The 10,847-nt window shown below is 38.0% G+C and overlaps 2 protein-coding genes across 4 annotated transcripts in view; one reads left to right on the top strand and one right to left on the bottom strand.

The window, feature by feature from the left end:
* LOC122134564 (dnaJ homolog subfamily C member 11-like) lies at positions 1 to 8,789 on the bottom strand. 2 transcript variants are annotated; one of them, XM_042755999.1, is made up of 13 exons: positions 8,645 to 8,789; positions 5,975 to 6,104; positions 4,341 to 4,414; positions 4,136 to 4,237; positions 2,845 to 2,973; positions 2,000 to 2,122; positions 1,830 to 1,903; positions 1,562 to 1,751; positions 1,368 to 1,457; positions 648 to 763; positions 376 to 531; positions 192 to 261; positions 1 to 81 (listed from the first exon to the last, which is right to left on the bottom strand). In XM_042755999.1, exons 1-13 carry the CDS (start codon positions 8,717 to 8,719, stop codon positions 16 to 18), a joined length of 1,395 nt encoding a protein of 464 aa, XP_042611933.1. In that variant the 5' UTR covers positions 8,720 to 8,789; the 3' UTR covers positions 1 to 15. The 2 variants fall into 2 exon arrangements, with proteins under 2 accessions (XP_042611933.1, XP_042611932.1); XM_042755998.1 differs by lacking the exons at positions 1 to 81; positions 192 to 261 and having other exon boundaries at positions 390 to 531; positions 1,372 to 1,457.
* Positions 8,790 to 9,521: 732 nt separating this feature from the next.
* The window catches only part of LOC109051938 (calmodulin-binding transcription activator 1), a 34,786-nt gene continuing 33,460 nt past the window's right edge, over positions 9,522 to 10,847 (top strand). Inside the window, exon 1 of one of the 2 annotated variants that reach the window (XM_042756004.1) lies at positions 9,522 to 10,351. Coding sequence is in view for 1 of the 2 variants with exons in the window: in XM_042756002.1 (XP_042611936.1) it covers positions 10,327 to 10,351 (25 nt within the window). In the remaining variant the exon portion in view is untranslated. The remainder of the gene's footprint in view (positions 10,352 to 10,847) is intronic. The other variant, XM_042756002.1, reaches the window with a different exon arrangement.

Raw genomic sequence — 10,847 nt, 5'->3', positions numbered from 1 at the left:
ACATAATAGTGCATTTCACAAACCCATTTTAGATTCCTCAGCATCAATAATTCTCTTGACTGACTCCTGCATCAGCAAAACCTGAAATCCAAAAAAATGATAACACAAGAAAACATATCTGTGCTGATCAATGGCTGTTTGTGTTGGCAAGAGGGAGACAGTCATGTTGTCTATGTATTTATTTTACTCACGGAAGCTTCAGCTTCTTGCTTCCTGCGAGCAATTTCTGAAGCAGAATCCTCCTTCTGTTTCTCCAACTCCCTGTAAACAACCAAAGAGCCAGGGCCCTTCATCATCAGAGAAACTGAGGTAACGTAAAGACGGGTTTCAGGAAAATGGGCGGTTTCAGGACAGTAATTGTGGATAATAACTCACTGTTCCTTCTGGGCTCGTACATAAGGCATAATAATAAGCTTCTGGACAGCTAAGTAGATGGCCAGCGGGCCCACAGTGGCATAAAACACAGCGCTGGGTAAAATCTGGTCTGTCAGGTGAATAGGGAAGAGGTAGGTTTGACTAGCTCTGTTTAACCTGTAGAGAGAAGAAAATGACTGTCATAAATAGACCACCCACGAGCAGCCGGAGTTGGTTAGTTTGATGTTCTGCTGAGCTGTGTTTATTGCGGGTAAGCTCAGGTCAGTCCTAACCTGATTTTGAGGGAGACTCCTTGGGGTACACCAATGCTGACGGTTGCAGCCAGAACACTGTGGCGACTGATCTTGCGCTCTGCACCGTATTCAACCACGGTGCCAAAGAACCCGTCCTGTTGAAAACAAAGACTATGAGTTGTCAGAGTAGATGTTTTTTACTTGAAACTGGGGCTGGGCAATACATTGCATATTTATTTTAATATAAACTTTAAAAGATTTAAAATTGATTTTCAATTTTTAAAGTACTTTGTGTGTGTGTGTGTGTGTGTGTGTGTAAATGCATTAAAATAATCAAAAGTGACATTTTTATAATGTTACAAAACTTCTAATCAAATAAATGCCGTTCTTTTGAACATTTTATTCAACAAAAATCCTGAAAAAAGTACCATAGTTTCCACAAAAATATTAAGCAGCAGAATTTTTTTTTATATAAATAAGAAATATTTCTTGAGCAGCAAATCAGCATATTAGAATGATTTCTGAAGGAGTGACTGGATTAATGATGCTGAAAATTCAGCTTTGTATCACAGGAATAAATTACATTATAATATTTATTCAAACAGAAAACAGTTAAATTGTAAAAATATTTCACAATATTACTGTTTTTTGTTCAAATAAATGCAGGCTTGATGAGTGTATGATACTTCTTTCAAAAATCTATACACATGGTAATGTGTATAGATTGGCCATCTATATTGTAAGCTGTAGGTAAAACACATACTTGATAGAACCTTTGACCTTAGTCTGGTCTTCATCCTGGAATTTGTACTGATAGCTCATCATCAGGTAGGAATGAGGAACACCTAGCTGAGGAGCAGGAATAAGAAGAGATGGATAGCATTCTTAAAGCATTAACTTTGTTTTGAACTAAACAAATTACCATCATCAGTGTACCCCTGCATAGGTTTCACCTGCAGGGCCAGGGTGAAGTGGCTTGTTTTGGTGTCCCTGACAATGCTGGTGGTCATGGCAGACTGGCTTCCCCAGCGCCACTGCAGGTAACCCATAGTGTTCTGGTCCAGGTGGCGGGCCATCATTGTAGTAGCACTGGGCCGCACACCATGTGAGGAGAACTGTAATCCCCACTGGGCAGTCACAAAGCTAGGTGACAAAACTGATATGAGATTCACAGAAAAGAGAAACACAAATCAGCCTCATCACACACAGATGGACACCTACCAGCGTGCAGTTACGTTACGGAACACTTTCATCCCAAATAAAGGTCCTCTTATGTCCCCTGCAGCAAACTCCAGCTTAAGACACACAAACAAACAGGAACATCAGAACCATACCACCCCCCCCCCCCAAAAAAAAAAAAAAAAAATCAGGTATGTTGGAAAGAGTTTCACCTCTCCCCAGCCTCTTGCTGAGGTCACACGCCTCACACAAAGGTTTATATTTCCTCCTCCATTGCCATTACGCGTTGAGAGAGATCCAGAGAGGACAGCAGTATCTGAAGTGGTTAGGGGCGCCTGACAAACATAAACATAATTTTTTAAAAAGTAATTGCGACTTTTAATCTAACAATTCTGACTTTTTCTCTCGCAATGCAAGTTTACATCTCGCAATTCTGACAATTTCTCTTAGTGATATAAATTGTGTTGTACTCAGAATTGAGATATAAGCCCTGTTTCCAACGCAGGAACTTTTCCCGGGAACTAGGGACTTTGGGCCGGTACTCAGTGTGATTCCACCGAAGGAACCAGGATCTAAATAAAGTTCCGGGTAAAAATCTGCCCCTCAGTTACAGGGTCAAGTTCTAAAGAAAAGAAAACTGACTTTTTGTTAAACAGGATTGTTTATATTTCACAACTCTGAATTTATGACGTGCAATTGAGACTTTATATCATGCGATTGTGAGAAAAAAGTCAGAATTGTGAGAGATAATCTCGCAATTGCAGCTGTGGGGGCAGCTGTGGCCTAACGGTTAGAGATTTGGACTTGTAACCAGAAGGTCGCAGGTTCGAGTCTCGGTGCTGGCAGGAGTTGTGGGTGGGAGGGACAGAATTGTCAAACAGAATTGTATTTCTCACACAATTCTGACTTGATAACTCGCAATATAGCAAACTCTAGCAAAAACATCAGAAGTGTGAGAGAAAAAGTTGCAATTATCTTTTATTTTTTATTCAGTGGCGGAATGGGCTTCCATAAGGGATATAACGACATCAAATTATGCTCAATTGTACATACTGACCTCAATGGATTGGGAAATATGCATCCTGTTAATATCAATGTGGGGAAAACCTCCTCCTGGTGCATCCTCAAAGTCCTCTTCATATCGGTCGAAGAGGTCTGTCGCATCTATGCCAACACTTATTGTCCCCTGAATGAAAACAGACAAAATGATGAGTATATTCTATATATCTAACCAATTCTGTGATATGAAATGAGCATGGTTTCTGCAGTTTTTTTTTTTTTAATGAAAATTTAAGATCTTTTTAGGACCTGTACAAATAAATGTAATACTGTATGTCTGTTCAGAACAAACCCAACAGTATGCTGCACTGATGACATATTTTTGCATGCAGACCCAGAAGTCAGCATCAGATTTTTTTTGTTTTGTTCATCATCAAAATCTTCACAAATGAACCCAAATTGAATTTTGAAACTTAAATACAATAAGCAGAAATAAAAAGCTAAATAAGCAACAACATGGCCGCATCACCACCACTTAGCTTCAGACAACTTTCAGTCTTCATTAAAAAAAAAAAAAATTTTCCCTGAAAGTTTGAGTTAGAATAGAATATAATAATTATAAACAAAACACAACTAGATCAGTAGTTCTAGCCACTTTTGATCAGACAAAAAAAGCTTTGTTGATGTATTTGATGTTGCAGAATAAAATTGAAAAATATCTTAAGGTTATGTCAATAGAAGTTATTTCAGGAATTTATCCAATCAAAAAAAACGTATTGACCTGGAAGGGCTAAAACCTGTTCATAGGTTTTGGTCTTCAAAACTACATAATTCCTGCAGTATTCTATTTATCATTAGTAGATCATACGAAATTACTTCTCACAAATGCGTGGTATACACTAACATTAAACTGCTCTGAAACATTCAGAGCAGACTGTCTCATGATTCCAGTTTTTCCATCCACAAAGTTAAGACCTTCCAAAAGATACTGAAGATATTTTATGGCCTTAAATTTGATCAAACTGAATTGAACACTGTTTTTAAAGACCCTGTGTTACAAATGTTCCTGATAAATTACAATGTGCAAACTGTTCGTGCAAACAGGTTTACAAAAAGAGAAAAGACCAAAAAACAATCAAGAAAGCAGTCCTCAATCACCCTCAGCAAAAAAGCAAAGATCTGACTGCAATTATCTGGTCTATAAACAAATTGGCAATATTGAATCTTTGAAATTACATCAGTTGGAGCACAACAAAACTGAGAGATTCAGTGAAATAAAGCTTCATTTTGGGAAATAAAAACCAGTCTTGTTATTATCTCCCGTTGTCATTCTAGTCTGGAATGTCCACCTTAGGGTTTGTTCTCTGTTGGAGTCTCCTCTCATCTCTCTCTCTCTGCAAACGTTCATATTCCTCCCTGATCTCTGCGGGGGTTCTCTTCCTTTCCACCACCTAAAGATATCAGGGATCAAGCAAGCAGACGAGCAATGTGCAACACACAGTAATACAAATATTAGTTAGAATAAACACTGTCGATGCAGGAGATCAAACTAACCTCCCAACCTTCCACCTCTAGGCCTTTCTTTCCAAATATGTCATATATGGCTCGGGATTGTGGGTCACTGAGAACTAAGCAGAGGTCAAATAATGAAAGTCAAATAAGAAATATCTCCGTCACACTTTATTACAAGGTCCAATGCTTACTATTAACAAACCATTAACTGTGACTTTTGCCACAAAATAGTTAGTAAGGTCGTTGTTAAGTTTAGGTTTTAGGTAGGATTAGGGATGTAGAATATGGTCATTCAGAATATGTGCTATATAAGCACAAATAAATGGCTAATATGATAATAATAGTGAGAATTGGTCCCTATACTAAAGTGTATATCTATCAATATCTCTAATTACTTGGACTACAAACAGCAATATTTCCATTTTCACACTTCTACAGTGAACACATTATTCATACAACAAAACAGCATAGAATAGTGCACAAGCATGTGAATAAAAATAGTTTTACTAATACAACTTTAACCAAAATTAAAAACAATAAAATCTGCATGGCTTGCTTTATTTGTGGTCACCATAAAATTCCTTGAATGGAAATGCTACATAAATTGTTTTGTAACTAAAGCCAGATATTAAATAATAGTCTGTTTTTTTATTATTATTATTAGTTTGAAAATTGAACAGTTTCTTGAACTTTTAGACAAAATGTTAGAAACAAAAAGGCATATGTGTTTTATATCAGGCTTTTATAGCTCATATAGTATGATATGTGACCTTGGAGCACAAAACGCTGGGGTATATTTGTAGCAATAACCAACAATACATTGTATGGGTCAAAATAATCTTTTATGGCAAAAATCATTAAGATATTAAGTAAAGACCATGTTCCATGAAGATATTTTGTAAATTTCATACCCTAAATATCAAAAATTAAGTTTTGATATTAGTAATATACATTGCTAAGAACTTCATTTGGACAACTTTAAAGGCAATTTTCTGAATATTTTGATTTTTTTGCACCCTCAGATTCCAGATTTTCAAATAGTTATATCTGGGTCAAATATTGTCATATCCAAACAATCCATACATCAATGGAAAGCTTATTTATTGTGCATAAATAAAATTATGATGTATAAATCTCAATTTCAAAAAATTAGCCTTTAGGTTTTGCAGTCCAGTATATAGTGAGAGTGTCGAGGTCATACTCGAAGAAACCTTGATTTTATTCAGACACAAACTGAGCAAAAATATGCAATTTGGTGCTGATATTGTTATTTATATGACCATTAAGTTCTGCCAATACTATGCCTTATTAAAAAAAAAAAAATTAAATGCTTAGTTTTATGATGAAAACTTATAAATTTGTATTGAGGTGCAAAACAATGTAATGCAATAAAACATTAAAGATTTCAAAGCAAAAAGACATATACTATGAAGTTTTGAAATTATACTAAAAGGCTATTTTATTTATTTAGAAATTACAAAAACCATGAACTATCAGTCAGACAACTGAAACAGGCATGTAGACAATTGTGTACAACTAATTTTCTGCCTCAGAAAATCATACATTAAATATGATACTCCAAGTTTTATGGTTATTTGGCCTTTCATGAAAAAAAAAAATCCTTTAATCTGTGTACTGAAAATTGTCATATTCCTTGGGACAGTACTAATAATTACCCTCATACGCCTGGTGTACATAGGTGAAGAGTTGCTCAGCCTGCCTCTTTAGCTCAGGGTCTCTGTGCTTGTCAGGGTGGTACAGCATACAAAGCCGCCGGTACGACGACTTCAACTCCTCTTGAGTAGCCTGCGGACCATAAAATAGATAAACAGTAGATGACAGATGTAAAGATTGATGGATGGATGGCATATCAAGCAGACTTTGCGTTCCATTCGGAAGGGCACACCCCATGCCCTAATCCCTTCAAAGGGTTTACCCTCCGGAGTGAGAGCTTCGAAGGGTTGAAGGGTGTAGGGGACCAAACAACTGTTTCTTGAAGTGGCCTTTTGCATCATAATCACGTGTCCACACGGAGGTGCTGTCGTCATGCAAAGAATCTGTGCAAAGGCTCATGGGAGCCTCAAGTGTCCATCAGGGCCGCGTTCAGCCCCGACAAAAACAGTGCAAAATGGTTTTTAAACGGAAATGGTTGTGCATTGAACACCCTGTTCTGATGACGCAAGAGTGGCAACTATGGCAGCTGAGAAGGCCATTCTTTGTGTTCTTTTTGAAGAATTTTCGGAGCCTGATTAAATCTGTATAAATGTTTAATACTGTAAATTATGCTCGATGTTACAGTCACTGCCCTTGCCGTCTAGAATAAAAGAGAATATCCCAATCAAGTGAAGGGATTTGTGGAAACTGTGGTTCCTAATTATTGTGATTCAACATTTCAGGTGAAGGATAATCCACTTCTTACCTCCGAGATCTATATGACCTTATTATTTTTATTGTGAGTATTAGGCTTATCATTATAAACAATCACTGTTGTTGAGCTATGATATTGTATTATTTACCATTATATAATCAGAGGGGTATAAAAAAAAAAAAGTGTATGAAAGTGTCACTCCACAATACAATAGCAAAATATATAAATATCTATTGTATATTTATATTACATTAATCAGTATTTAGCACACCTTCTTAAGGAAAGGAAATGGGCCAGAAGACATTACTAAATGATATTTACACAGACTTAAAGAAGTTCCAGATCTATACTTGTGCTCTTATTATTTAAGTTATTTTACCTTTAATGTAAATAAACATGTGCAAACAATATAGTTGCTCTTGTGAATTTATTTTGATGTTAATTATGTGGTTTATATACATGTTGCAGCTGATTGGGCTGACATGTTTGACACACCCACCAAACAAAAGAAAACGCATCTCAAACCCCACTGCACACCATTGGAAACATGTCGTTCAAACCGGAAACCGTCGCAAAACGGTGCACACTGGTTTGAGCTTGAACTTGCCCCAGGTGTACCCTTCGAAATCCTTCATTCTGAAGGGCCCATTGAAGGGGCCAGTTCAAATAATACATCTCATCATTTTGGATTGCAGTTATATCTGATCAAATGCGCATTATTACTCTTGGGTTAAACTAATTAATTTTACTTGGTTGGAACAGCAGCTAGCTAATTATGTCTCTATTTGTTTCGCCACGAACAAGCAAACTTTTACACAAGCTCCAGTCTGGATCCAGAACACCTGAGAAGAGATGATGCCATCCCCTCAGAGGACCTCAGATGATGCTAACCTTGAAGCAACATACAGAACTACCACATTTTGCTATAAGTTTGATTGCATCATATAATAATTGCTGTTAACAGTGTTCATCGTCTGTTTGATTACGTAGTTAATTGAGTTTTCCGTACATTTCTGCCGTATGCACATAAACTGACAGTCACCACTGATAAGCTACTACTAAATATTGTAGAAAATTAATTTTCTGTAAAGCTGCTTTGCAACGATTTGTATGGTAAAAAGCGCTTTACAAATAAACTTGAACTGAATTTAATTGAATTCGGTTTGGAACGACCCTTCAATATGGCGGTCATGATTGTTTTCACTCCCTTTGAAGGGCGATATTCCGTTTGGAACGCACCGATCGAGAGTCAACGTAATCTAAATATTTAAATTAGTTGGTTCAGTCACACCCTGATAGCAGGCTTCTGATTGGCTGTCCTGCTCAGGTAAGACTGTGCCTTGGCGCGCTCTTGCATTTAAACTCAATCGCCAACATTTTCGCTACATCCTCAGAGTTTGAGGCTCATTTGAATTATCGGTCATGCAGAAGTGTTTTTATGGTAGTAGGTATAACAATTAGTTGTACATTTACAGGTTTTATTTAGCCTGCGTTTATTGGGTTAATACTGCTTTTCCAGCGTTAATATTAAATTAATGGGTTCTGAGATAAGCTCTAGTAGTCATGCGCAGGTTACGCACGTAACGCTACATATAAAACATTAATAAACAACACTCAGATGGCTGATATAAAATCAGTTCGACAGCTGAAAAATAATGCTAGAAAGTTGTCCAAGAATAAAACGTCAAATCAACGAGTACGAGCCCAATGCAACGGGTGTTCTGACAAATAATGCTACCTATCAGATTATGATACCAACACTGTATTAATCCTACTGTAAGGGTAGGTGTACATGTTAATCAAGCCTCACACCTTATTAATATCATGCTTGAAACAAAATAATAGAGAGCACATTATAGTATGCGATGACAGCAGGATGAATCTCTCTTATAGGACAGTGTCACCTGATAAGAGAAATCGCAGATCTCGACAACGCAGATGCATTATGCTCCTCTTAGAAACGTATCCACTTTCTTACCTCTCTCCTGACATTGAGCAGAGAATAATAATCTTCGTTATCTACTTCCAATTCATTTTCCAAGGCAGCCGCCATGTTCCCAGTGTCCCAAATCCCATCCCACCGATTCCTACTACGGCGAAGGCCTTACTCATGAATATTAATTACGCAACGTGACGTTCGGCCAGTATGCCGATCTGATTTGTTAAAACACTGACGTTGTAAGGTAGGCGTTTGTGATTTGTCGAATCCCCGCTTTAGCGAAGGCTTGGCTCGTGAATGTTACATGAGTTACGTCAGCAAACGCTTCGAGAACTCGGCGAGCTGACGTCAGCACGGCGAAATGAATATTAATGAGCGAAGTCTTCGCCATAGTAAATCCGCCAATTCGCCTACGGCTAAGGGCTCAGCATTTAGATTTTCACCTGCCACCGTGTGTTCTGGAGAGAGGGTGAGTTATGAAACTTACATTTATTTACAATTTAAGCGTACCCGCTATCACACAGATTCCTGGATGATAAAGTTTGATTTAAATAATCACTTTGGATTAATGTTTAATGGATATATCATATTATTATTATTATTTGTTTTAAATAATTAATTTGGACATTTAAATACTCATTAAATATGAATCCAACAGTCTTATTATTTATTTTTATATATAGAATTAAGCGTTATGATTAATTCTGCACTCACATACAGTAGGGTACATATACGTTCTTTCATATACTATTTATTTCCATGAACATATTTAATCAACTGTATAAGAAGTTTAAAGGGAAATTATACGTTAGGTCACCAATTTCAAATGTTTGTAGAATATAACTTTTTTTTTTTTGCAGTATGCAGTATGATTCTCAGTCTGTTTGTGGTGGAGCTATTCTTTCAGCACCATCTCCTTCAGCACCTGCGAGTGGACAGCGCTCAAGAACGCATGGTCGAGACTGGAGCCTCCAGATGTTTTTCTTTTCTTTTCTTTTCTTTTCTTGACTTTTCTTTTCTTTTCTTTTCTTTTCTTGACTTTTCTTTTCTTTTCTTGACTTTTCTTTTCTTTTCTTTTCTTTTCTTTTTTAATTCTGTTGCATCACTGCTGCCTTGCAACACAATAACCTTTTAGTGCAAAACCGTCATCATGCTTAAGCCCATGCCATTCTGGTTTCACAATCATCTTCAGCACGAGTGGCAGATTAACGACTCTAACATGGCTGTTAACATCTAATTATATGACACAGTGGGGCATGTTATTAGTACTTAGACTGCTGGACACGTATCTCGATTAGCAGTGTTATAAAATAGTTTTTTACGGTCTCGGTGGGCAGAACGGATATGGGTCTCTGTCAAGCATGCATTCATAAACATTCGTCGCATAGACTTAAATATAATGCACAGATTCTGCTTTTCATATATGCATATTACAGGCTTCCACTAAATCCGATCCAAAACCTTATTGGTCGCTGCATTGTAAAGGTTTCTCCTAAATAAAACCGATTCACCAATGGCGTGGAAGATATGGATAAAAGGGGGATGTGGATTTCGCAAATTCACGAAGCATCACCATTGTCATTTATGGCACTTTGCGGCCAATAGCTAACGCGTATTGACGCACGCGCCTCCCGCCGCTCGCCGCGTCCTCGCCGTGAACGCGCGTGGTACCCCCCCCCGGTCGCGAGGAGGAGGAGGAGGATGTGGCGCGCGGAGGGGAAATGGCTGCCGAAAACAAGCCGGAAGGTAAGAGAGAAATAACAAGATTATTATTTTTCATTTCGCAGCTTTGTCGGCGTTAAGCTCCAGATGATGAAGGTCAGGATAGGGATGCGCGGCGGAGAAAGTCGGTGACATTCTCGCTTAGCTTGTGTTTGTCACGAAATGGCAAAAAAGCTGAAGCGCTGATGGGATTAGCCATCTCTGAGACGGCTGTTAAAATAACGGGAACGGAGTTAGGTAATCACGGGTTACGTTCATTACGCGACTCCTTTCATCTCAGAGCACACGGAGGTTTTTCAAAGTCACACGCATCCTAGTCAACCCGAGCCACAGCCTTCGTTAGATGAAGAGAAACATGTTTTTCTTATAAGTGAGACGCGCACATGAGCGCATCAGACGAAATGAACGCGTGAAATGACTCGCGTTTGGTTTGGAGTGGGATTCCTCCACACCGCATCCGCGCTCCCCGTGGGCTGACAAACAAGCGAGCTCCGTGAAGTCAAACGCGGTCAACTACTTC

This window comes from Cyprinus carpio, unplaced genomic scaffold, assembly GCF_018340385.1.
Source record: "Cyprinus carpio isolate SPL01 unplaced genomic scaffold, ASM1834038v1 S000006767, whole genome shotgun sequence".
In the NCBI taxonomy this organism is placed as follows: Eukaryota; Metazoa; Chordata; class Actinopteri; order Cypriniformes; family Cyprinidae; genus Cyprinus; species Cyprinus carpio.
The sequence above is the reverse complement of the archived record's forward strand: the minus strand, read 5'-3'. Positions and strand labels throughout refer to the sequence as shown.

Coding starts and splice junctions, on each gene's coding strand:
- LOC122134564 (XM_042755999.1), bottom strand. CDS start 8,719: ATGGCGGCTGCCTTGGAAAATGAATTGGAAGTAGATAACGAAGATTAT. Junction 4,238..4,340: donor TAGAGGTGGAAGGTTGGGAG/GTTAGTTTGATC, acceptor TGATATCTTTAG/GTGGTGGAAAGGAAGAGAAC. Junction 2,123..2,844: donor ATATTTCCCAATCCATTGAG/GTCAGTATGTAC, acceptor TATGTTTGTCAG/GCGCCCCTAACCACTTCAGA.